Raw genomic sequence first — 27,292 nt, 5'->3', positions numbered from 1 at the left:
TTCCTGGTTCAAAGCAATTCTCTGGGCTGGTTTTATGGTGATCACCTGGTCTAGACAATATTGTTTAGCAAATATAGGACATGAACCATTTTTGGGTCGCAGACCCGTATTTAGTATGGGTCGTAACTTAAACATCCTGTTTATTTTTTTTGTTTTCTCTTAAGGAAAAAAGAATTCCCACAATTTTTCATAAATTAAAAACCAATCAGAAGATTAAAAATAAATAAATAATTCTAAACATTTTCCAGACATTTTCAGACATTTTCTAAAATAATGTTTCATCGTAAATAGAAGATCTACAAGCACGTTGTGAGCTTGTAGATCTTCTATTTAAGATGAACTATTGTGAAAAATTGTGGAAATCTTTGAATAATTTTGAAAAACAATAACACAAATCTTCTCTTATGGGGCTCCTGGCACAAAACGTTTTCAGATGGGGCGGTTGTCAGCCAAATACATATCAATTTGGGGGTCCCTGACATGAACAGTGGACCAGTGTTTTCTCTGGGGTGGGTTCATGGTTATCACCTGGGCTAGAGGAGACCAGTGGATCAATAAGGCACCAGTCCATGGACCACCTCTCTGGTACTATACTATTGCTCTGCTCTCAGCTCACCAGCCCATGGTCCGCTTTGTGAAGAAAAAATAACTACTGCTCAGTCACACTCTGTAAACGAGTTTTGAGTAACACGCTGTTCTGTAGGAGGATGGATGAGAGAAAGAGCTGCGATTAGCTGACAAATATAAAATAGGAAGAAAGACAGATGGAGGAAGATAGAAGGGTGGATGAGTGAAGGAGTTTATTTAAACAGATATGGAGGAGTCTGGCTCCCCCCACTGGTAGTAAATAGAACCACGCCAACTGTACACATTACTGAGCATTGTTATTGAGAGTATTAAGATTCGTTTTGTTGAGTTGCAAATGATGTCGCATTTATTGAAAGGCTTTACAAACACATGTCTCTAGTAGGGAGTGAAAGGAACTGTAGCAGCAGTAGCAGGGATGGGACCTTTTATATAGTTTGGTGGTCCTAGTCCCCATGACATAATTGTTGGCAACAGGAGCATTTGAAAAGCCAGAGGCCTGCACTGGCAAAGCTCACTGTAAACAACAAGCCAAGTCCTTTTTAGTTTCACAGATTTCAACTTTTATCATTCACAGACAGTACATTTCGTCCTCGTCTCTCTGTTCCGCCGCGGTTCGGTTTTTAGTTTGAGCAACATTGTTGTGCATTGTCGTCTCTTGATTCGCGATGGGAGGGCAAGACCCCCATGGTATTTCTTTCCTCATTCCTCCACTCAGTCCAAGGCCTAGAAGATTAAAAAAGCCCTTTTTTTTATTATCTAAATCCGTCAGAGGCACAGCGTCCTTTGTTGCGCAGTCTCTTGGCCGTCTCTGGGGCTAAAGGTTGAGTCTGGGAGCCACCAGGGCAAACTCTCGCAGGATGTTGCGAGCCACCTCCACTTTGTTCTGGGCAATCATCAGTGCCCGCTTAACGTCCTCAAAGGAGTAGCCCTCACCCATCAGCTTGGCAATCTTGGCGTCTACACTCACACTGGCCGCCGACTCCATGCTGTGGGGTTTCCCCTGCCCGACGTCTGGAGGAATCTTCCTTGGCAGTGGCTTGGGCGGCCGGGCGGGTGCCTGCAAACACTCCATGGCTACAAGGGCAACAAACATCAACACGAAACATCAACCGTCGAGTGAGATTCACACAGAAGATGCATAAGCCAGGGGATATTAGTAATTGTAAAACTAAATTATATATATATACAGTATATATATATATATAAATAAAAAAAGACTTGAATAAGACTAGAATATGCTAAGATGGCATCCTACTGAGCTTCACCTTTGAGATGTAATAATAATTCACTTCAGAAACTTTAATGCAGAGACAACTGCTTTGTAAAAATCTCAGAGCAAGGTGGGTGGTAGTCTCACATTGGCAGACAGTCTGAGATCTAAAGACTTGGCTCTGCAATGCAGTTTTTTTGTTCTTTCTTTTTTTATCACTGACTTGTGAGACTACATGAGCCGAGCCAAGCAGGAGGACTAAAGCAGTGGTTCACAAAGTGGGGTCCGAGGGGGTTAAATGACTTAACCCATTAACTCACTGAGTGCCAGAATTATTTCTGGCTATTTCTGGCCAAGTAAAAGAAAAGTGCAAAGGGGTTCTACTGTTGCGCCTCAGCCTTAAACGGCCAGTCCGGTGCGTCACAAGGGTAGGGACAATAGATGCATAAGAGAAGCGTTCTTCACTTATGTAAAAAAAAAGTGCTTTGGAAGCAAGATACAGCCTTTTTCAGTTATAAGTTAAACAAGGAGTGGATGGAGCTGCAAATCTTCAGATAATGATAATGAATCTTGGGTTCTGAAAAATGTATTTATTTTTTATTTTTTTATTTTTTTACGATTTTTTTCAAAAACACGTGAAACACGTGATTGGCACGTTGCACCATAGCGGTAAAACACGTGAAACACGTGAATTGATATGTATTTGGCTGACAACCGCCCCATCTGAAAACGTTTTGTGCCAGGAGCCCCATAAGAGAAGATTTGTGTTATTGTTTTTAAAAATTATTCAAAGATTTCCACAATTTTTCACAATAGTTCATCTTAAATAGAAGATCTACAAGCTCACAACGTGCTTGTAGATCTTCTATTTACGATGAAACATTATTTTAGAAAATGTTTGAAAATGTCTGGAAAATGTTTAGAATTATTTATTTATTTTTAATCTTCTGATTGGTTTTCACAAATACCTGCAGTCCCACAGCCAAATACATACGACTATGTGGGTGAAGATGTTTTTGAGAACCACTGGACTAACAGCATTCTGTGAAGACACTGCTGTTACCTTGAGTGGTGGGTAAGTGGTCGATGTGCTCCAGGCAGTTCCTGGACAGGCCTTTGTTGTTTTCTCCCGCCTGTCTTCTGAGCGGCGGCAGAGGGGCGGCGCTGTTCAGCATGTCAAACACAGTCTCTATAGGCAGGCAAGGCACAGAACAGCATGTCAGACACAGTGGCCCTCATTTATCAATCTATTGTGACTTTGACTTTAGCGTACGGCCCGCTCAGATCTCACGTCAGGTCTGAGGGAGTGTAGACTTTGGCTACACCCGTTTGTTCCTTAGTAGACATGCAGAGCAGCATTGTCTGACCGTCTGACAGGCATCTGGACACATGTATCCACTCCAAAATGAATATCTAACACACTAATAAATAATCACTGTGAAAATATAACATTTTATAAACTCATTTAAACAAACTGCTTTAACAGTCATTCAGATAAGATTGCAGATCTGGCTGCATTGTCTATTTTCAAAATATACGAGCGCTTATGCAAGAGCATTTTTGGGAGTCGGGACCGGCGCGGCCGCTGCTGCTGTAATCTTTACATGGACAGTGAGGTCTCCAAACCTTTATACAGTAGCGTGTCCTATGGAGTTATGTTAAGCATAGGAACCCGACGCTCCAAACCTTTGCCCAGCACAGGTGATTCTTCATGCGGTGGATTTATTTGTGCCACCGGGAGATCGAATATATAAATATCCCAACACACACCAGCCTTCATCCATTAACGTTTATGCATTCATTCAATAATCACTCCATAAACGTTCAGATTATGAGTGCCTCTCCAGGCTATCTCTCATTAACGTGGCGGCACAGGACTGACTGCAGCCCCAGTTTCACAGGGAATACATGACTGCTTTATTTTAGTGTAACTCAAACGCACACTACTCGGTATGGGTTAAATTAGTTCATATACAAATGTATTCCATTCATGGCGATGTGATTGGTGTTATTCATGTAGGCTACTAGCCTACTTGACAAAGATTGTACCGTTACGGAATACATGAAAGACACAGTTGGGCTTGCAAGTAGGGGTGTGTGTGTGTGTGTGTGTGTGTGGGGGGGGGGGGGGTGTGTGTGACTTGACAGGCAGCAAGGCGGGCGGGGGAAACTCTTTCTTATTGGCTTTCCATGCTTATTGGCTTTCCATGTGGTCATATTCTGGTTCTTCATGTCGTAAAATCGGGGCGTTTCGAGAACTTTTAAGGGCGTTTTGAGAACAGAGAGAGGGCGCTTTATTTAAATGACGGTCGGTTTCAGCCATGGCATTTATCAAAGCTCCGACCAAATGTACGCTAGGATTGGCTGTATAGGATCCTTTGATAAATCTCACTTGGGCAAATATAAGGAAAAAAGCTGTTTTTGAGCAGTGTAGCCGCTCCTATAAGTGGGGTTGGGGTCGCTGTACTGTGATTGGCTGATAAGTATTCATACCCCTTGCTCAGTACTGTGATTGGCTAGCGAGACGCATGATGAAATTCATAACCTGTACTGTGATTGGCTGATAAGTATTCAGACCCTTTGCTCAGTGCTGTGATTGGCTAGCGAGACGCATGATGAAATTCATAACCTATAAATAGCAACACGCACTTCAAGTGAGCTTCCATCACTGTGATATACACCGCTCATTCCACACTTATAGGAGCGGTGTAGCCGCTCCTATAAGTGGGGTTGGGGTCGCTGTACTGTGATTGGCTGATAAGTATTCATACCCCTTGCTCAGTACTGTGATTGGCTAGCGCATGATGAAATTCATAACCTGTACTGTGATTGGCTGATAAGTATTCAGAACCTTTGCTCAGTGCTGTGATTGGCTAGCGAGACGCATGATGAAATTCATAACCTATAAATAGCACCACGCACTTCAAGTGAGCTTCCATCACTGTGATATACACCGCTCATTTCACACTGGGTGTGATTTTTGGGCGGTGAAACCGCCCCTATATGTGAGGTTTGGACATCGACATTCGCTGCACTGTGATTGGCCACCATTGTACCCCCCTAACCCTGCACCGTGATTGGCCACCGCTGACTCTATTCAGGACTGTGATTGGCCAGTGAAACACATGACACATGTGCATAGCCCTATAAATAGGACTATGCACTTAAAAAACACAGTTTTTTTTAAGTTAGGGGTGTACAATGGTTGGTCCACAATATTACTTTTCTTTAAGTGAACTTCCATCACTGTGATGACCACTGTGACCACACCGCCCACTTCACACTGGGTGTGATTTTTACACTCCATTGATAAATGAGGGGCAGTGTCTATAGGCAAGCAAGACACAGAGCAGCATATCTGCTCAACTGGGTCAGTGCCGCCCTTTGAGCTTGTATATCTGCTATTTTTTGAATAGCCAAATAAATCTAAAAATTACACAGATGCTTTCCCGGTCTTAATGGGCTAAATGTTTCTGTTTCATGTAAAAGCTTGTATATGTTATGTACGTAAGTTGCAACTTTTTGTATCGATGCTACCCTAAACAAGGGCTCCTTCGTAAAATAGATCTTGTATCTCAATGGGACTTCGCCTGCATAAGTAAATGTCAATACAAAAGAATCTCCTGTATAATGCATGATTTTATACCCTGGGTTTTTACCAGGTGCTCGAAGAGCGCCTGAGTCTACAAACAGTCAGACTAATCGTCATCATTCGACACCTATTCGACACCTATTCCTCATTGGCTGTCCTGGCTGTCCTTCACTCCTTTAAGCCAATGGGGACACTTCCCCGTTTTGCCCCTCCTTTAAACCAATGGGGAGATGGCCCGTCCTCCGCAGTAACCGCCCTCCGCTCCCCTCCTTCACACTGCAACAGTTGCAGATAGTGCAAGTTGCACTGCTGCCTCAGGCAACAGAGTTAGCCTAAATGCTAGCGTGCTTCATTGGACCTAGTTTGGCTATTAAGTTATTATTTGGCCATGTTCACACTGACTTTAATCTTCGCTATTGTTGGGAAGACCTGTGTGGTGTCTAAAAATGTTGCCACCACTTATATAAAAAACATTATTAGCGTTTACGGTCGCATATTCAATGTTGCCAGGTTTGGCGAGAAACAAGCAAACCGAAAAACAAGTAATCAGGTCTATGAAAACAATCTCACACACACACACACAACCTGGTAGAATATGACTTGTCATTTCTTTCTTGTTTCTAACTCACCGGGGGCTAACAGCACATGCTCATGTCCAGAGGAGGGCCTGTGAGGTCGGGAAATGGCGGAGGAGGAGGACGAGGAGGAGGAGGAGGAGGAGGACAGGTCTGTGAAGCTGTGTCGTACTGGCGGAGTTGGAGGGGGAGGCTGGGCCAGGAGCCGACCGTTGAATAGGTCCTCTACGGCTGCAACACATCAAAACACACGCCACATTTGGTTGTCTATACATTACTTAATACTTATATGTGTATATATAAATAGTTGCTGTCGGGCAGAAACCTAATTTCTCTATGTTCTAACTTTTTGTGTTTTTTCGTAAATTAACGCCCTACTTGAGCAGTAGCAGATCTACAAGCTCGAAACGCGGCGGAAAGCGCCACGTTTTGAGCACGTCGATCTGCTACTTTTGCTATTTTTTTTATTTGAATCCTGAAAAGTAACAGTTTTGGACATATGAGGTTCCCACCCGACAGAGACGATATATATCGTCGCTGTCGGGTGTAAACTGTTACTTTTTTCAGGAAATGGAAAAAATAAAGAACCTGTGTTCCATTGGAGCCAATGTAGTTATTATTTAGACACAGGCTCTTGTTAATACTTTTCATTGGTTCAATATTTATAAAACCCCCACAGACTTTCACTTAAAAATACTCAAACATTTGCAAAATAGCAGGTCTACAATCTCACCATGCGTCGCAGCACGTTGTGAGCTTGTAGATTGGCTATTTTTTTATGCTTTTGTGTGATGTTGTAGTATGACGAAGTAGGGCATTCATTTGTGAAAATACAGTTGAAAGTTGAAATATGGACATACTGTACTGTACGAAGTTTATGCCCGACCGCAGCGATATAGTCAATTTAATTCATATTTCATGAGGAGTTGACAGGCACTGTTATATCAATTCTGACCCCTATGCAGTCCTTAATTGGGGGCTTATGCATTACAATGTTATGCTGGGGAAAAGGAACAGGGACAGGGAGAGGACATTCTCAAGGGAGGTGACAGGAGCACAGCTGGGAGAGCGGCTTCGTTGGGTAGAAATGACTGACCAGTCAGTCGTGGTGATTTATTCTGTTAACACCTACGCACTTTTATTCTATTCAATTAAGCATTCATACAGCCATACAAATGACAAACGCACTGCCACACACACACACACACACACACACACACACACACACACACACACACACACACACACACACACACACACACACACACACACACACACACACACACACACACACACACACACACACACACACACACACACACACACACACACACACACACACACGTATTACTACACCAATATTTTAGGACGGTATGGCACCTGGCCGCAGGCCGTAGATTATGTTTTTGCCCCTGTCTGTCTGTCTGTCTGTCTGTTTGTGAGCACTGAGCAGCAAATCTCGGGCACCACTAGACCAGTCGGCGTGAAACACACACCCAGTAGGCCAAGGAATGCAGGACCCCATGGTGGCACTATAACAGGCCGCCTCACATTTTGGCCAATAACTCTTGAACCCTTGGTCGTAAAATCCAAATGTACAATGTACATCTGCATATAAGCCAGGCCACGGCCATTTCCACCAAACAAGATTTTTCTTCAAAACAAACTTTTTAATACAACTCCTACAGATTTTGTCCAAAATGTACACAAATCGGTACACATTATCACTGTAGTCATGTGATCAAGATGCCCGTTTTGCACAAAATGCCAAGTCATGACTGGATGGAATTGGTGTCTCATTTGAAAATGCATTTTCTGTTTACAAAAGAGCAGGAGAGACAGAAAGGCCCCCGTTACTGAACAAACACGCAGGCGAGTCAGTAGGAAACAACAGCAATGACAACACAGACATGTGTGTGGGGAGGAATTAATTGGACGACTAGCTTGAGGAAAAAAAAGGGGTAAAAATAATTGGCTACTCAACAAAAAAAGAAATTGTCATTTTTAACTCTTGACCCTAAAGCTGAAAATAGCCGATCCACAAGCTTGCGCTGCGATCCGTGGTGAGCTTGTAGATCAGCTTTTTTCGGTGCACAACACCAGCATGAAACCAAGTATAAATCATGCATTCTAACCCTAACTCCTAAACCTAACTTCTAAATGCCTAATCCTAAGAATAACCAACCAAATAATTGTGATATTTGTATGTATTCTATGGACCCCCTGTGTGTCTGGAATAAAGTTTGAATTGAATTGAATCGAACCCTAACTCCTAAACCTAACCTCTAAATGCCCAATCTGAGAACCCATTCGGTAAAAAAAGGGGGAAATCATTTCCCCCCCCCCCTTAGTTTTTGCCTCTGGGGGCACCACCTCCTTTTTTGTGTAGAAACAGGAACTCGGTTTGGCTCCTCCACTTTCTTAGTCCACTTCCTCCCAGGTGCTTCAGTGTATATTCCTACTAATAACAACACTACATTTTTAAGGCAGTGGTGCTGACAGATTCTGCTGTTAACAGAATCTGTCTAGAGAGATTACTTATAATCCACCAACCTGGTTCTTTTCCGAATTGTAAGCCTACACCTAAACATCTTTTTAAACCAAAAAAAAAAACATTGATTGAGAACCAGGAAAATTGTCCTTGACCCCACTCAAACAGGGGTCCAGGGGATGAAAAGGGGGCTCTAAGAAATACACATGTGCTTGTATGAGTTGTGTGGAGTTGCATGGGGGGGCTACAGTACCTTGCGGGGGCAGCAGAATGTCATAGTCGGAGGGTGTCCTGTTGGTGTAGAAGGAGGGGCAGGGGGCAGAGGGCGCTCCCCCCGAGACTAACGTCCTGACAGGCTCAAAATGGCTACCTGGGGAATACAAGAAGAGGTCAACATAACATACTACTTGTAGATTAATGGAGTGTGAGGTTCAAGGTTCAAGGGATACTTTATTGTTATATCTTGTGCACAGGTACATAAGAGTAAATCTTATTTTTGTTCAGCTTTCTTCAGACAGTGTAGCAGCATAGGTCATACTAATAATAACAATAACTAAAGAAAAAGAAAGAGAGCAAAAAAACACTTTATACTAATAGGATAATAATAATATATCAGTGTATGTACAATGTACGTATAAGCTTGGCATATTATATACACCATCAGCATTTATCAGTAGCTGCCACATACCTTACTGTAAACAACTTCACAGTACCTTCTATACCTTATATAAATATCTGTAATAGTCTACTCAACTCTAACTTAAAATAGACTGTTAGTTCCATTGATCCAAGCTAGAACACAATCGACTGATTGACCATTAAAATAAACATGCTCTGAAGATGGCCCCAGATGGGTGGGCCCCAGATGGGTGGGCCACGAATGCTCTCAACATTTTCAAGTGGGCCCCTGATCGAGAAAAGGTTGGGAACCACTGTCTACTCTTTAAGTTGGCAGCCACACAGAATTTCAGCCCATAAAAACCATGAAACCCTGAAGCTCTCATCTCCCTGCAACTCTCCCCCATGGATCACATCAACAGCATAATGAACTCGGCAGCAGGGGTGTACTTATGCACTCATCTGATCATTTGCACATTCATCAGTTTGGTTTTGGCTTGTTGCTTCTCTAATGGACCCAACACTTACCATGCTCGGGAGGCTTAGGGATTCTGTCCTCGACAGGCGGCTCAGGAGAGCCGTTCTCCACGTGCCTAGGAAGAGAAAATGGCAATCAATGTCTTTGCAAGCTGCTGATATAGCTCTTAACCACATAATACCAATATACTACCAAAAAATCCCTGCGTCATACTAGCGTCATATCCAGGGGGTGTACTTGTACATTATGGCTGGGGGATTTATTGTACATGAAGCCGCCTCACGCTGCAAAAACAGGAGATAGGCTCCTGCCCTATAGGCCACATGGGTCCGCAACGCTCGCACACTACCGGAAATAGCGGATCTACCTGAAATGTTTTTGAAATCTTTTGAAAAATGACACCTACGTGCTACGTATAATAACATGCCCGAAATAGGTACTCCAGGTTGAACGTGGCTAAATCCATGTGCGTTTCTTTTTATGAATCCATTTGAACCAAAGGTGTGTCGGTGTGAGATGGATAATGGAAGGTTAATAGTGACTTGGACTTTCATTATTTACCTGTTTGGAACTGCAACAGAGATGCAGATGGGAGCTTGACTCAGACACAAGCTGGAGGACGGGACCTGATACTCATCTTCTGGCCTCTCTGCCGATGCTCTGTGCCACTCTCCACCAGGACTGCTGAAAGGATTGAGGGAGGGTCTGTGTGTGTGTGTGTGGGGGGGGGGGGGGGACATCAAGTTTAGTTTTGCACTTTATTTCTTTTTGACTTTTTCAGTTTAGTTTGTGTTAGTTTTTAAAGCAATTTGATTGATTGATTTGATTTTTGACAACAGGGCTTGAAACTGACATAGCTAAATGACTGTATGAAATATTGAAGACTAAAACTAAGGACATTTTCTGTATACTTTGATTTAGTTTTAGGCAGTTTTGTAAACACACAATACAGTTTCAGTTAGTTTTTTTTGGAAGGCCGCGTTTTTATTTATTTATTTTCTTCCCAATTGTAGTTTTTGTTAACTATAATAACATTGGGGGACATGCACAAGAAATAATCGTATTTGTCTCATTTGCCCATCGAGCACAAAAGATGAACAAATCATTGACATGTGAGGGCACCTCACAAGTGGTGGTTTAACAACTTCAAAATAATATTGATATCTGGCTTACATTTCTGCTCACCATCAGCAAAACCTACATGGAAGACCGCAGCCACCAGGCCAAACAATTTATTTTTAGATTGGTTGGTTTGTGGTATTGTTGGGAAGTCATGTGTCAGCTTCTTTCTGCTCTGAATTGGACACACTTGCTGTCAACAGACACAAACATGGTAAGAAGAGCTGATAGTTTTGAACCATGAACCCAAACTGGCTGTGACTCGTTCTGCACTATTGCACAGGTACATTAGTGAAAACTCCAGCCTAAAGCCTAATTCATAACATGTCATACAATACGGACGATATCGACTGTTTTTGCCCGGCAGTGATGAAATGATGACTCACTGGAAGAAAAGACTTGCCAGAGAGCAAGTATTTTCCTCAATAACTCAATAAATCCCAAACTGTTACTTTGCGTTCCAGTGGATCCAGTGAAGCTATTATTTTGTCACAAGCTCTTTTCATTGGTTCAATATCTATAAACCCACAGACACACTTAACAACTTTCACTTTCAAAGCTTTTCCAATATAGCAAAAAGAGCAGCTCTACAAGCTCACAAGCTTGTAGATCGGTTATTTTTGCTACTTTTGTGGGACACAAACAGTATGGCGAAGTAGGGCATTAATAAACAAACAGAAAAGTTGAAATACGGTCGATACAAGGTTTCTGCCCGATAGTAACGACATGCGTGTGTACAAGTGTAGTATTTGCGCAGTGGGCATGTGAAGCAAAAACCCACTGCACAGGGTGACATCGTTTCCTGTAAAAACCAAGCTTCCCCTCGGCTCCAGCTTCATCAGAAGTGACAGCTCTATCCTTGCCCTCTACTTCGGCGCAGCACAGAGAAATACCTAATTTAATTGTACTGCAGCTAAAAGGCTATTACATGTTCAGCCATCATTTTTCAAAGCTGTCTCTAACAGTGACGATGCCCTATGGCTAATACAACTTCACTGATAGAAGGTCTATGTCTCTGAAGCAAATGTGTTTTAGCCAAAGATAAGTAAAGGGCAAAGGCAAAAAAAAAAGTATTAGTGCTTGTAAAGACATGTCAAGTTGTTGGATTGAATGTCGCCCTGCCATGTACCTGTAAATCCTACATATAATTAAGGAACACTCTCTGTTCCGCATTTTTCTCCTCACTGGCTTGAGGAATAGATCTGAACTTGCACACGGGCATTGACCATTAACATTATACAGACCGTGAGGAAGCCTGTTTTTCACATTTCCCAAATTAAAGCTATTTATCAACCTTTTTTGGAAGCTCTGTCTAACACTACGGTCGCAGTTTTCGCCGTTACTACACATGCACGGCCTGCAGGTTTGTTGTCACGGTTACGGTCCTCCAGTCTATGGGACGTACTCTGTTGTCACGCTTCTATGCTCCCAACCAGTGGGCAGACTTAAAGCTACGGGGCTATACCATAGAGTTATGGGCTATACGGGCTGCCAGCTCTTGCTGCCATTGGCCGCGTTTCCCAAAGAGATTCGTAGAGATGCTGCGTTGAGCATCTGCGCAGGTTCTACGACGGGTCTTATGTGTGTCCACACAGTCTGCGCAGTACCATAGCAGCCACGTAGATTTCAGGTCATGCGCAGCCTACGCCGCTTGCGTAAGAGCCTGGGACCCGGGGAAACCTACGCTCTACCCTCATTAGTAGCAGCTGGTTGTGCCCAACGTGCTATGGGTTCCCACGTCCACAGCGTTACGTGTCTGCTAAAACTACATTTGGGAGACAGAATGGCGTATCCTACTCTCCTCCTACTTCTGCGAGAGGCGTAGCCCTGCAGTGCTGTCCTACGAAGCAGTTTGTTACTAGCGCCCTGGGGCGGTAGTAACACCCATCGTAGCGAAATAGATCTATGAAAAGACCGACCGACCGACCGACCGACCACACACACACACACACACACACACACACACACACACACACACACACACACACACACACACACACACACACACACACACACACACACACACACACACACACACACACACACACACACACACACACACACACACACACACACACGCACACGCACACAGCAGATCTACAAGCTCACAACGCCTCACAAGCTTGTAGATTTGCTATTTTCAAAATATTTTAATACATATTAAATTTGGGAAATGGGACATTCTGCATTCCTTTACTTTTGGTATTTTAAGTATATTTAATTTACTTGCATAATGGGGACACTTTAGTGTTTTATTTACCTTGCAGATCCTCACCGCTGTAATTTAATTCATAAATATATTATTCAAAAGTTGTATTTGGAGTGGACTGCTTCAGGACATCTGACAGTTGGCTCTGGTATTTTTATGATCCATTTCACTTTCGCAAAGGGTGTTTAAACTGCTGTGTAGCGTAGGACAGCACTACGTAGTTTACGTAGGCTTTACGTAGACTTCGTCCAGGAGGTGTTCACGTGCATGCTGTCTCGCGAATGTAGTTTTAGCACACACGTAACGAGAACCTACGACGATGGTATCTCCTGAAGCCAGTTTAGATGGCACGTTGGGCACACACAGCTGCTACTAACGAAGATAGGGCGTGGCGGGGTTGCTACTGCGCAGGTGCGTGGAGGCTCTTACGCAGCTTCTAGGCTACGCAGGAGCTCAAATTCGTTTGGGAAACCTGGCCAATATCATTAGCGTGCAGAATGTTTACTCAGTCATTGATACAACGGACCAGAGCTGTGCGATCTCACCACGTGTCAGAAAGGACATTATTTCAAGTATTTTCAAGTCAAAGTGGTTGTGGGTTTTTATAATTATTGAACCAATGAAAAGTATTAGCTTAGTAAGAGCTTGTGACTAAATAATAACTACATTGGAACACAGGTAATTATTTTTTCCCCATTTTCTGAAAAGTAGCAATTTTGGACACAAGGGTTCCACCTGACAGCGACGACATATTGTTGAATCTAATTAAGTGCTAATGAAACATGGTCTATTTAGTGTACTGTAGAATGTTTAATGGTGTGTCTATGGACCAAGCGACACTTCTGTTTTGTATAGAACTGAAGAAAGCATCGTGCTCAAACACTTAATTTTTGAAAGTTTCCTACCTGTGCCAATTTAACCCATTAAGACCTGAGGCCGAGGCCGATTCTACAAATTTATTCTAAATCAGGAGTTCTCACAATTCCACCCCCCCCCCAAAAAATGTAAACAATATTGCAGATGTACAAGCTCGCAGCGCGGCACGAAGTGGCGCTCTGTGAGCTTGTATATCTGCTAATTTTGTATAGCCAACGCAAAAATGTTAAATGACACAGATGCTTTCCCGGTTTTAATTTAATAACAGTAACTGAAGAACATTTCCTTCAGTACTGGTATTCCGTCTGACTTCCTCTAACTACCAATAGCTATTTTATGATCGAGGACATCAATACGTTTCAATGAAAAGTTTACATATTTCAAATTGTCACAGTGTTACAGTAAGTTTACCTTTATGTGGGCTACTGTTTGTATACAACATAAGAGGACTTGGCACACACAGGGTCCCTGCATCTGTTGGAATGTTGCTTGTATATTTGTGTAAAGTGTCTGTAGCGTGTCCAAACTGTTTTCAGATGATTTCCGAGAAAAACCCTTCTTATCTTGCTTAATAAAAAGCCCACTGTGTGTGTGTGTGTGTGTGTGTGTGTGTGTGTGTGTGTGTGTGTGTGTGTGTGTGTGTGTGTGTGTGTGTGTGTGTGTGTGTGTGTGTGTGCGCGCGCGCTACTTACTTGTGACTATTGACAGCAGCAGTCTGAGGTAGAGAGTGCCGTGAAGGAAGGATATCGTACTCATCGCTGACCTGACCATTGGAGAAGGGCTGCACACACACACACACACACACACACACACACACATTTATATGAATGTAAATGTCTGTTTGAGCTGGAAAGAAATTCGATTAACTAAAATCGGTCAGTTTTTACAATCAATTCAATCGATTAGTTTGATTTGCACTCAACTTTGATATACTGCATTTACAGTATTTCTATGAACTGCTGATAATCACAAGGCTTAGCGCTTACAATCTCTGCTAAATTAGCAGCCTTCCCTCCATAAACAAGTGGATGTGCCATGTGCCATGTGCACCCTGGAGAAAGCACTGCTGACAGGGAATGTAATAGAGTGCGACAAGCAGACTTTTTTTTTATCAGCATTAGCATTAGCATTAATTAATCTGTGCCAAAAATAATCCCCATTTTCAGAGCAGGCGAAGGCAGCATACCGCCACAGCCAGACTTGCCAGGATGTGGCAGACCTTGTTGAGGTCAAATTATCAGTTGGCTCCTGCATGTTGATGTTACTCTCTAAGGTCTCTGCGCAGAAAAGGAAATCAACATTTTTGCTTTGGCATGCAGGAAATCTCAGGTGGGTGACGCTTTTTACCCCAAATATAGCACCATAATTATATATTTGCTTTGATTTGATTTGGAAACAAATATTTACTTGCTTTGGTGAATGCATGTAAATCCAGGATTGAACGTGGCAGTCCTTTGAGAAAATGTGTTCCCAAATAAGCAATCTCTTTTAGGGATTATTTTCAGCAGTAACTGCAGCCTGCCTTTGAACCGAATGAGGCGCTTTAGAAGATAACGATGCATATCGTCGCTGAAACCTCTTATCTCCATATTTTATACTCCCCCCCCCCCGTAAATTCATGTCCTACTTCGTCATACTAAAGTGTCACACAACAGTAGCAAAAATAGCCGAGCCTTACAGATCTACTATTTTTTTTATTTGAATCCTGAAAAGTAATGGTTTTGGACATACAAGGTTTCTACCTGACAGCAACGATATGCAAACACATCCCACTGTGTGTCAGGAAGCCCACCCACCTCCCCACGGAATGAGAGTGTGTGTTAACCCATTAAGACCTGAGGCCGATTCTACAAAATGTCTTCTAAATCCTAACAGTTTTCTGAAAAGCGTATGTTGCTCCGTGGTGCTCAAAACCTTTTCATGTCAAGGTCCCCCAAAATTAAATGAATTTGGCGGCGGACCCCCATCTCAAAATATTTTGTTCCAGGGACCCCCAGAAGCAAAGATTTGAGTTAAAAATATTCGCTTTAATAATATCTCGATCTTTCAAAAATAGCAGATCTGCAAGCTCATAGCGTGGCACGAAGTGACCCGCTATGAGCTATGGGCTATTTTTGAATAGCCAAAGTATAATATAACGGTTAAAGTGGTTCAAATCTAAAATGACACAGATGCTTTCCCGGTTTTAACGTGTTAATGAATGTGTATAGTACTGTATGTGTGTATAGCAAATCTTTACATAAGAGAGAATGACAAACAGAGAGTAGCATTATTCTTTGTGTGCCTTTGCATAATGATTACTCCTACTTATCACCACAGTCACACACATAAAAGGTGTTGTTTACCCAAAATGTAAAAACAATCTATCCATCCCAATTATTTTGTTGTGATCTTTTAGATTATATACTCACACCACGCAAGTAATAATAATAATACGCATAATATCTCATGAACAAATGCTTCAAAAGAAACTGAGAGAGTTAGCAAACACACACATACAGCATGTACTGTAAACAGGGCACAATAGTTTATAGTTCCAGCTCAACTTACTTTGGAGCTGTCTGTGCCGTCCATCCTTGGTGGTTGGAACCTCCCGGCGGCCCCCGAGGGACAACTGAGGGGTCTGCCGTTGAGGTGACAAGAGGCTGACGGCGGTGCCAGCTGGACGTCCGCCAAGGAGGGGCTGTCCTTGGGGCACCATGCGTCGGCTGGCACCACCTGGGGGTCCGGTGTCACAGCAGCGGCAGACGACACGCAGGAGGACGAGGAGTTGGGGAGCCAGGAGTGGCGCGTCTCTGGGGGGATGGGAGGGGGGCGCTCTGGGGGAGGCGGGGGCGGCGGGTCCCTCTGGGGAGGCGGGGGGGCGGGGAGGGGCTTGTCCTGCTTCCTGGACATGCCTGGTGACGACTACAAGAGGAAGGGGAGTGAGAAAGTGAAACTAAATCCAATTAGATGAAAATATATCGAAACCGACATTTAGAAACAATAACCGACTTCATCTTATATAATTGAGAAGCAAAGTTTTTATTTGTATTATTTATTTATTTATTATATCAACGAATCAACACAAAAAGAATAAATAATTGTTCATTAATCGCAATCGAGGCAGAAGTCATATCACCTCGTGGCTGCAATAGGGCAGCTTCACACAGGAGATGAAGTTCATTCGGAAAAATAAGCAGTTTCATAATGATGACCAGAATCCAAGAGAAACTATATGATGACACAGTGAAACCTAAAGCTGCAATACACTAGCTGCAAACACGGGTCTCCCCGAGTGAGAGTCACATTTCTACCACTCTGTCTCCACCAAGGATGGAATCTCTGCTTGGTCTGGGGGAGACATTCCGCTTGAGGCAATACTACTTGTCAATGTCAACCAACCAGTAGGTGTCTTACCTAACAACATCTCTAAACGGCTGCAGATGTGCTAGTCATATTGTATTACCATACAGTACTCTACCCCAGTGGTTCTCAAACTTCTCAGGCCGTGGCCCCCAAAAAGAATCATATTTGAACTGGGGACCCCCCCCCCCCCCCCACCCTGATAAGCACGTGGAATTGTAGGAGTTGAGGCATTACATTTAGTTTGACTCGGTTCCACAGATAAAACATTGTGAAAATACACGTAGATCATCTATTTAAAAAAAAAATGCCTCTTTCTATGGGTAAGATTTGAAAATGTGTCACATTTTTCACCATGTTTTATAGTATAGTTTATTGATTACTTTTTGACACAATGAAAGGTGTTAAAAATGTCTTAAAAGTCCTTACATTGTAAATTGTTTAGTAATGTGCAGATACCCTGCATACACTTATACTGTATGTTGTAGGGATGGGTATTGGCAACAATCTCACGATACGATACGTATCACGATACTTGGGTCGTATCACGATATTGGGATATATTGCGATATATTGCGATATATTGCGATATATTGCGATATTTTGTGATATATTGCGATATATTGCGATATATTGCGATATATTGCGATATATACATATATCACAACTACATATTGTTTATATATACACTACATATTGAGTAGCTGCAGATCTGTGATAGGTTCTTTGAATGTTTTTCATAAAGCCTGTATCTGAAAAAGCAAAAAAAAAAAGAAAAAAAAAAAAAAAAATTTTTTTTAATCACGATACAGTATACAGTATCGCGATACAGTATCGCGAAATAAAATATCGCGATATATCGTGATATCGATAATATTGCCCATCCCTGTTGGTTTGTTTACTGTTGAGTGAGAAAACAATGACTTCTCAATAGGACTGGTTGTTAAAGATCCCTTAATATTCAGCACAACAATTGAATGGGGTTGGAGATGTCCTCTTGGGTTACATTTTAGTTATAGAGGGCAATTATAATATATTAAGGAATTTGTGGCTTATTAGCCAGGGATCCTTTTAAGCACATTAAGCTAATCATCTGGGGACCCCTCCAAAATCATTTGGGGACCCCCCTGGGGGTCCCGACCCACAGATTGAGAAAAAACTGCTCTACCCTACAGATCGGTTAAAATTACCCTTCATTCATTCAAATGTCAAGTTCTCTAGACTGCAGCTTTAACATCTTTGAAAGTGCTATCATTCATCATCACATTCTGGCGCCAACGCAGCGGGGCTGATGTGGCGAGGGGGGCGTGTTGCCACTGACCTTAGGGGAGGCCGTGGGGCTGGCTGACGGGGAGCGGATGACACCCTTCTGGATGAGGTCAAGACGTGGGGGTACAGGGGGCAGGCTGAGGTGCTGAATGCAGAGGCTGGGGTCTCCCCCGTGGGCTTTCCTCCGCTGAGTCACAGGGGAGGAGCATGGAGACACGATGGGGGAGTTCTGGCGCTCGGCACATTGCTGGGACAGAGGGAAAATAAGAGAATGAACGTTCAACGCAAGCACTTTAACACCCCCTAGTGGCAGATAGATGCCGGGGAAATGATCAGTTTAGGATGAAAGCATTCAAATCAGAGTGAAAAGGGTGGCTGAATAGATTCCTCATACATTCAAAAAGCAGAGCATAATTAATCAATTCCAAGTAAAAACACATGTAGACTTGCAATTTCCAGCAAGTGCTTCTGAAAACTAAAACATAATGGCAGTGTTTCTCAGTACTTCCGAACTCAATAGGGTTGAGAGGGTGAAAGTGGCACAGTTTAACGACTTGCCATTTTCTCTGGTAAGAATTTGCTTCCAAAGAGCTCTGCATTTTGTTGGGAAACGTTCCAGTGATAGCGGCACAAAGTGAGAGCACTCAAAAAGCTCTCTGAAGGTCACTTTTTACATCACAAGACAATCATGGCAATCATGCAGAGACCGCTGTTGGAAAACATAAAAAGGTAAAAGGACAGAACAATGGATTTTAAGTGGGGGTTTCTTGGCAAAAAGAAAAGAGTGTGAGTGACAGTTGTTGTTTTCACATTAATTCATGGAAAGCTATGTTAAATCTAAAGTTTCCGTGATAGGACTTACATTCACATTATGCACTGTGAAATCCAGTGCATAATGTGGACTCGTAAGGGTCCATTTGGTTCCGTTTGCGTACTCTTCTGAGTTAAATGAACAGAGACATTTTGTCATAGCGCTTGGCGTGAACAGCCCCCTAAACACCACTGAACACACTAGGGTGGCACTGGCTACCTTCCTGATGTTGGCGAGTCCATTCATGACCAGGCAGTCTTCTTTGTCCTCGTCGTCCAGGTCCAGGTCCAGCATGGGGCAGTTGAACTGGTCCAGGAAGAAGCACTTATCGCCTTTGTGGCGCGGGTCAAAGGGATCCACGATGATGGGCTCGGTCCCTTTGATCTCGCAGCGGCAGAAAGGGCAGCCCTGGCCGTCTGACTCCTGGAACGCGACCAGAGAGAGACGGGTTTAGCTTGAAACGGATTTCCAGCACCCCCCCCACACACACACACACACACACACACACACACACATGGATAGGCGCCAGTGATATTTATAAGCTATGGACATTTATAAACATAATAATCTGGTGAACATGAGTTCTTTTTTTTTAAGGAACACAAGGAACCAATTTGGCCGTAGAGTTGAAACTACAGCAACATGGCAGCCCCAGCACATATGTTTCCATTCAAGGTGACGCTACGCGCCTTTAGAACTAACCCCCCCCCCATTCATGAAAGAGCTCAAAGCAAAGTCGATTGGACACATGCATGCATGCATGCGCGCACACTCTCCGAGGGAAGCTATTCTGTAACTTAACAACTTGTGATGGGGCCATTTCCGTATTCTGCATGGCAGCCCCCGTCAAGCGGGGGGCCGTAAATAAAATGAATAAAAGCGGTTTTGGTTTTCAGTCCATCTCTCTCTCTCTTGACTCGGGGGCCCAAAAAAATCAAAGGCAGACAATATTTACAGAGAACAAAGCTGCAATTGTGGCTGCCATATGGTTGGGGACTTGGCAAGGGCCGCACCAACAGCATGTTTGTAACCTAATCCTAATTAGAGAGGCTGGAGATGGGAACGAGTGGGAGGTTAAAAGGGAGGAGGTTGGAGCGGGGGAGGAGGCACTCGCGGACACTTCACAAGCCCCGCTGTTCATCAACATCAGTGACATATTAAACCACTTAAGCACAATTTTGTGCTTCGGTGTTCGATGGTGTCGTGTGGCGAAAATAGCCGATGCGACACGCTGTGAGCTTGTAGATCACGCTATAATCACTCTTTTGAAAAAAATGTTTGAAGGTTGACAGTGGTTAGAGCCATTATGTGACACAAAAGCTTCACAAAATGAGAGAAAACCACCACTTTGGAAACAACTACTTTGGAAACTCTTTCTAGATGGACACTTGGCACTTGGTAAGAAAGAGAGGTTAAAAATCTTACCCCAGCTTTCTGAGTACATGGAAATGTCCTCTTTTTTTTATGTTCGCAGCTGACTGTCCTCAGAAATACTTTCTATAAAAAGCCATTTCAAATCGGGGAAACGGTGATGATTTTGCACGGCAATTCATAGTGAAGACGCTTGTTACTGTAAGGCGACGACATTACTGGACAGACACACTGTGATACGCGACGCAAAGTTTCCAGAAACTGTCTGAACTTTTTTAAACCTTTGACTCTTATCTTGATTTGATTCGGGGAGAAGCACTGACACTTGGAACAAGGGAACCCTCTCATAACGCCCCCATATACCCTGCCGAGATCAAATACTGTCTTTAAAAGCTAAACAGGATGTGGAATTACATACATCACCAGCCACCGCCAGCTGTTTCCCTGTGTGAGTGAGGGCTGCCTGATGCCTGCCGAAAATAGCCGATCTACAAGCTCACAACGTGTCGCGCCCGCGACACGTTGTGAGCTTGTAGATCGGCTATTTTCGGGCGCGTGACACTGGCGTGCGATGGAGCGTAACTTGGCCATAAAAGGTCTACCCCCGGGGTGACTAACACAGGCCGAAAGCAACAGTAAAGGGAACCTCTGCTGACTCAAACGAACTGGTACTGGTGCTGTGTTAGTCACCGAGGAGGAGTTTGACTGGTTTGACTCACACATTCTTCACCGCTGAAACATGCACGTGTGTGCACATTACGTACACACGTCACAAGTCAAAGTCATTGGCACACACACACACACACACACACACCGCACTATGTTCTTCTGTAATACCCTGGCGTAATGGAGGTGGGGTCTCACTTGGCTTTTCATAACAGGAAGTGTGACAAACAAACACTGTTAATGTGGGTGCCGCTATAACGTCGCCTCGGACACTGTTTACAAAACAGGAGTGCTGGAAAGAGTACGCTCGTATGCTGAACCTATCCGTCTATGTTCAGACATTTTCCAGCCTTTTTTATATACGCATGTGAATCTGTGTAATATGTCTGCCTCTTGGCCAATGCATAATTGCAAAAGAGACTTTGCCTCAATGTATTTTTTGTTTACTAGTTAAATAAAGGTTATATCGTCTCTGTCGGGTGGAAACCTCATACAGTATGTCCAAAACTGTTACTTTTCAGGATTCAAATTCAAAAGTAGCAAGAGTAGCAGATCTACAAGCTCAAAGCGCGTCGCTTCGCTCCACGTTTCGAGCTTGTAGATCTGCTACTTTTGATGCTTTGTGTGACGCTGTAGCATGATCAAGTAGGGCGTTAATTTACGAAAAAAAAACACAAAAAAGTTAGAATATGGAGATAGGAGGTTTCTGCCCGACGGCAACGATATACAAAAGCCACAAAGAAAGAAGTCTGTTGTCCCGCCCCCGTGTTTGCGGCGTTGCGACACACAGTCTCTTGAGAATTGAGTGACACACAGAGATGTGTTTAGCGCCGGTGTGGTCTGGTCACCGCGCAAACATTCCTCAAACGCTGCAAGGCCTATAGCTCCCATGATGAGGAAACTCTCTCCACATGTGCCCTTCACCATCAATGCTGTCTTGTATTACGGTGCATTTCATCTTTTCTCTAAGCGCTACATTTTCACGCGACCCATCCGGATTTAAGTCGACAAATACTGCGGTGCTCATTTTACCTCGCTAAGCAGCATGCAGCTAATTTGCTCTTAGCCTACAAAGAAAATGACATTGATAGAGAGCTATGATTGCGAGATATGCTTTTAACCTTGCTAAAAAGCCTGCATTCTCTGTGTGTGTGTCCCTTTCAAAGATCAATTTTGTGGACTGTGAGGCTAGTGTAGTGCTCTTCTATCTCTAGAGAGCTATCTCTGAGAGATTACAACACAGACGTCCCACCCAGAGGAGAGGAGAGGGGAGAGGAGAGAGGACCTGATGCTAATGACTCATTATGAAGGGAATTACAACCATGCTGGTTCAGTTTCTCACACACACACACACACACACACACACACACACACACACACACACACACACACACACACACACACACACACACACACACACACACACACACACACACACACACACAAGCTTTTCACTCCCATTACTGACTGACTGACATGTGGAAATGTGATTAGGACACAATGCAAGGCCACGGGGAGGAAGAGGAAGATTGTTAACCAAGGGTATCACTTTGAGCTCGGAAACAATCGATAGTGGAGTGGAACAACAGTTATGTGACCCGGCCTCACCTGTGAGTTATACAGTACTTAATGTAGTTGCACGTGTGGCTGTCGCTTTTTGGACGCTTTGTGAGCGTGTAGACCGGCTATTTTCAGTACGCGACACCCACACGCAACCATGTATAAATCCGGCATAACCTTGGTATGTTACGGTCAACAACTTGTAATTTTCAGAACGCTCACCATCTCTCCACAAGCTATTAGCATGACAAGAGGAAGTGGCTTTGTGCAACAATCTTAGATGTGTGTTTCCAAAAATTAGGCCCACAACAACAACACCACTACAACAATAGCCAGTGAATTTCACATCGCTCAGTTCCTGCTCGGCCGTTCGATTTGCTGACTTTGCTGTAGGTTGCTGAGGAAGGTTTGTTTCTTTCCCACAGAAGTCGGGGACCTTCAAAGCGCTGTTACTACCATCAGTGTCGGCATAAAAACATGACTCCCACAATACACACACACACACACACACACACACAACTTAGAGGTTCCGCATGAGCTGAGCTTATTGTTAGAGTACCTGCCAGGCGGTGAGACAGGAAGTACACATGAGGTGACCACAAGGCTCAATCTTCACGTCTTTGTCGTTCTCAGCACAGATCTTGCACAGCTGGAAGGTGGAGCCCATTTCACAGTACAACTCGTACTGCTCCTGTTGAGGCAACACAACACGCATGTTAGTCATCAACTGACGCACATAGGCAAAGTGTAAACGCAGATAGGCAATTATGTAAACGCACACAAACGTACAGAGCAGTCGCACACATGTGTACACGCACACACGTACACACACATCTACAGGCGGACACTGGCTAACGCAGACGGGGCAGGATCTCACGTGCACGTATCGTACTGTCGGGCGGTATGTAAATGACGCACGCACACACACACACACACCCACCTGCGTGACCTTGATGTGATCGTGGGGGGTGGGCTCGCACAGGCCTGTGAGGTCAGGATTGTAGCTGCGTCCATCAGGAAACAAATAGCTGCGGATAAGAAAGGGCAAACTTAGCTGTGCTATAATGGCTGCACGATAGACATGGGGCCATGTTAACCACATAAGTCTTACATACCGTAGGACGAATAGTGAAAATAGACGATTGCAATGCAATGCGTTAATGATCTTGTAGTTATTTTCACAACTTAAAATGTTAATGTGTGGTTAAACCGATTTCCTCCTATTTTCTGTATAAGTAACAGTATAGAAGCACAAAGCCGATAGTAATGACTACTCCTTATCAAGAATTATCGGTTAGTGTTTTCGCTCGTACTAATTTCAACTTCCTAGCCGGAACCTGGAACAGATATTCATGACAAGGCACCACAACAGGACTTAATATGTAATCTTATCCCCTACTATCTTGCCCCCAGAGAGTCAAACAACACACTCTCTAAGCAAGCTCCACGGAAGGAGCCCTGTGGGAGTGTCATCCTCTGCCCCTTCCTTTCTGTAATTGTCTCCGCCAAGCCGAAGGCGTAGCAGAGACTTTTGCACCCTGTCCGTTCGTCCGTCCGTCCGTCCGTGACCAGCTAATCTCCGGCACCATTGGGCCGGTCGCAGCGAAACTGTGCGCACACACTCCCTGGATGCCAGAGCAGAACCTCTGCCCCGAATGTTTCCGATCGGCCTGTTATAGTGCCACCAGGAGGTTGATTTTTTGCAAAACACATTTGTTAATATTACTCCCACAGATTTTGTCCAAACATCCCGCAAATCGGTACACAGTGTCTCTACAGTAATTAAACGAAAACAGGTCTTTCAGATATAGAGATATTCCATCCTGATTGGCTAAGATTGGCTTCCAAAGTTTGCAGGAGTACTTCGTTTTAAACAAAATGCCTAAAATTTTGCACGCACATTCCCATTAGGCCGAGAAAGAAATGACACTTTGCCACAAGTTTTACCTATAACTGCACCGATCTGCGTAAAACCTTGTATGCGCACTCGCTCGAGGTCAAGGAAAAACCTTTGCCCTGCATTTTTCTTATGCGTTATCCTTTTAGTATAGATTTTGTACCTGTACTGCCGTGCTGTTCCCCAATAATAAAGTATTCAACCAATCAATCAAAAACAGTGGTTTGGTTTGGTATGCATTTGTACCATGCCCTGGGTGAATTTACTGTCAATGATGCTGCATAATGTACCGTTAATGACCGGAGCAGATAGACACATCCGCAGCACTACACAACACAGGAGATGCACTTTGTCTTCTCTGAGCTTTGAGCCGCAGTATCGTGGCTGACTAGATCACGGCATCCAGCCAACAGTTTTTAGCTTTTTGTCCTGTGAATAATAACTTTGACTCGTGACATTCGACGTGCGTTCGAGCGGCTAACGAGACGCGAGTTTTCTAGCGACTTCTCCTGGAAGCCATTTAAGGTCTGCCAGCTTGATCAAAAACAGAAGTACCTGTAAATACATCCCTTCCCCAAGGCCACAGTATAGACTTCTAAGACGATATCTGAAAAGCAGCCGTTAACTAGGCAGAGTCTTTTTGATTGATGGCTGAGGAAAGAGCGATGCCATGGCGCTGAAGGAAAGGAAGTGCGTTTGATGTGCCGAGGAGACTGTCAGACGGCAGCTGTCAGGTGTGATGGAAACAGACGTCGTCACAAAACTCTCAAAAGACATCTTCTGGTCGGGGGCCAGACACAAACATGTTGTTTCATCTATCTACGAAATGATGGGATGCGCACGCCAATAACCTCCCAGGCACAGAAGCAGTGTTTTAGGACCGGAAGAAAACAGAATAGGAACAAGAACATCTTTGTGTTTCTATTCAAATCAGATATGATTGATTCCGTCAGTTCACATTCTGCCATGGCCCATGAGCACAACGGATCAATGCATAGAGAGAGAGAGAGAGAGAGAGAGAGAGAGAGAGAGAGAGAGAGAGAGAGAGAGAGAGAGAGAGAGAGAGAGAGAGAGAGAGAGAGAGAGAGAGAGAGAGGGGTCAGTGAGTGACTGACTGACTGACTGACTGAGAGTGTGTAGGGAGGTGTGGAGGTTACGTACAAGCCCTCCCTGCATCCATCAATGAGGGCCTGGAACAGGGGTTTGTTGTGGGGGATGGTCTGCAGGATGTTGCCATCGTTGGTCACATAGCCGATGGCCCACTGACCCAGCCTGGTGCAGCTCAGTCTGAAGATGTAACTGGAGGAGGGAGACAGGGACACAAAGCTCTCACACACAATGACACAGAATCCCACTTCACAATAATGCAGAGCACCGGTTCTTAAACTATTCAGCTCGGGAGACCCAAAAGATACATTTGATGTCTCCCTGGGACTCAAAAAAATACATCCCACAACACACCACATGCATGAGCTTATAGATATGCTATTTTCACTATATAAAAAAATAAGTGTTTTTGTTTTGAACATTTCTGCAATTCTTTTGAAAAATGTTTGACTTTTAAGTTCTGAAACCTCTGATTTGTTACATTTACTCACAACTCATAAAAATGGATCTGAGACCCCAAAAATGGGTCCGGGCCCATTGTTTGGGAACCACTGATGTAAGAGGAATTCCATAAAATGATATGTCATTTCATTTTAGCGCTCTCCACTCAGGGTTCAGGATTTGCGTCACGTTATGAGCTTGTCGATCGGCTATTTTCAGTGAAAGCTTTCCCCACAATAACAGAAAACAGAAAATACACTTATATAGAGCCCTGAGTGACGACGCTCAACCATATGGGGTTTAAGTGGTTAATACGTTGGGTATTAACCCTCTGATCGTTCATATTTATGAGTGGGCATACAGTATGTTTTATCCCTGCTACTGTTCAGACTGAACTAAATACATGTATTTCTATTAGGTAAATGTAGACTGTCTAACATGTTTGATATTTCAGTTTGATACGATCACAATTTAACAATTTAATTGACAAAGTATGTTAACCATATTAACCCCGACGTCTAGTGATGTGCGGGTCGGGTTTTTTCATGACCCGCCCCGCCCCGCCACGGAACCCAACCCGCCTCAACCCGCCCCGTGAACCCATATATAAATCTATGGCTCAACCCGCCCCGCGACCCGCACCTATAATTCTGTAAAATCATGAAGGTTAGAAAACAATCTTCAAGTATACACCCCAAGTGTATTCAAACTGTTTTATTGTTATTATTCTTATTCTTATTAGGAATAAAGACAAAACAAGAGCATGTGATTTTCTTTTTTTTGAAAAAGACCCGCTCACCCTCAGCCCGCATAATTGCCTCTGAAATCCTGACTCGACCACCCACGCCGCGGGTTGACCCGCGGGTTACGGGTCGGCCCGCTCATCACTACCAACGTCCCTATTTGGGGAGGCCAATTAAAAAATATACAATCATCCAAAATAGCAAAAATAGCAATTCTACAAGCTCATAACGTGTTGTGAGCTTGCAGATCGGCTATTTTTGCTATTTGTTGTATGCCAAATATATAGGGGCTTCATAATAATAATCCATTATTTTGTATCTATAAC

The 27,292-nt window shown here is 43.7% G+C and overlaps 1 protein-coding gene across 2 annotated transcripts in view; it reads right to left on the bottom strand.

The window, feature by feature from the left end:
* Nucleotides 1–289: 289 nt before the first annotated feature.
* The window catches only part of cblb (Cbl proto-oncogene B, E3 ubiquitin protein ligase), a 75,777-nt gene continuing 48,774 nt past the window's right edge, over nucleotides 290–27,292 (bottom strand). Inside the window, exons 7-19 of one of the 2 annotated variants that reach the window (XM_080436512.1) lie at nucleotides 25,837–25,974; nucleotides 23,719–23,806; nucleotides 23,338–23,469; nucleotides 19,401–19,604; nucleotides 18,423–18,617; nucleotides 16,307–16,663; nucleotides 14,449–14,537; nucleotides 10,114–10,257; nucleotides 9,603–9,667; nucleotides 8,710–8,826; nucleotides 6,020–6,196; nucleotides 2,862–2,987; nucleotides 290–1,662 (exon numbers count right to left, since the gene is read on the bottom strand). In XM_080436512.1, coding sequence (XP_080292638.1) covers nucleotides 1,403–1,662; nucleotides 2,862–2,987; nucleotides 6,020–6,196; nucleotides 8,710–8,826; nucleotides 9,603–9,667; nucleotides 10,114–10,257; nucleotides 14,449–14,537; nucleotides 16,307–16,663; nucleotides 18,423–18,617; nucleotides 19,401–19,604; nucleotides 23,338–23,469; nucleotides 23,719–23,806; nucleotides 25,837–25,974 — 2,092 coding nt within the window. In that variant the 3' untranslated portion in view covers nucleotides 290–1,402. The remainder of the gene's footprint in view (nucleotides 1,663–2,861; nucleotides 2,988–6,019; nucleotides 6,197–8,709; nucleotides 8,827–9,602; nucleotides 9,668–10,113; nucleotides 10,258–14,448; nucleotides 14,538–16,306; nucleotides 16,664–18,422; nucleotides 18,618–19,400; nucleotides 19,605–23,337; nucleotides 23,470–23,718; nucleotides 23,807–25,836; nucleotides 25,975–27,292) is intronic. The other variant, XM_080436511.1, reaches the window with a different exon arrangement.

Source organism: Gymnoscopelus braueri, assembly GCF_963280865.1.
Source record: "Gymnoscopelus braueri genome assembly, chromosome: 8".
NCBI lineage: Eukaryota > Metazoa > Chordata > Actinopteri > Myctophiformes > Myctophidae > Gymnoscopelus > Gymnoscopelus braueri.
This window is presented reverse-complemented; position numbering and strand designations above follow the sequence as displayed.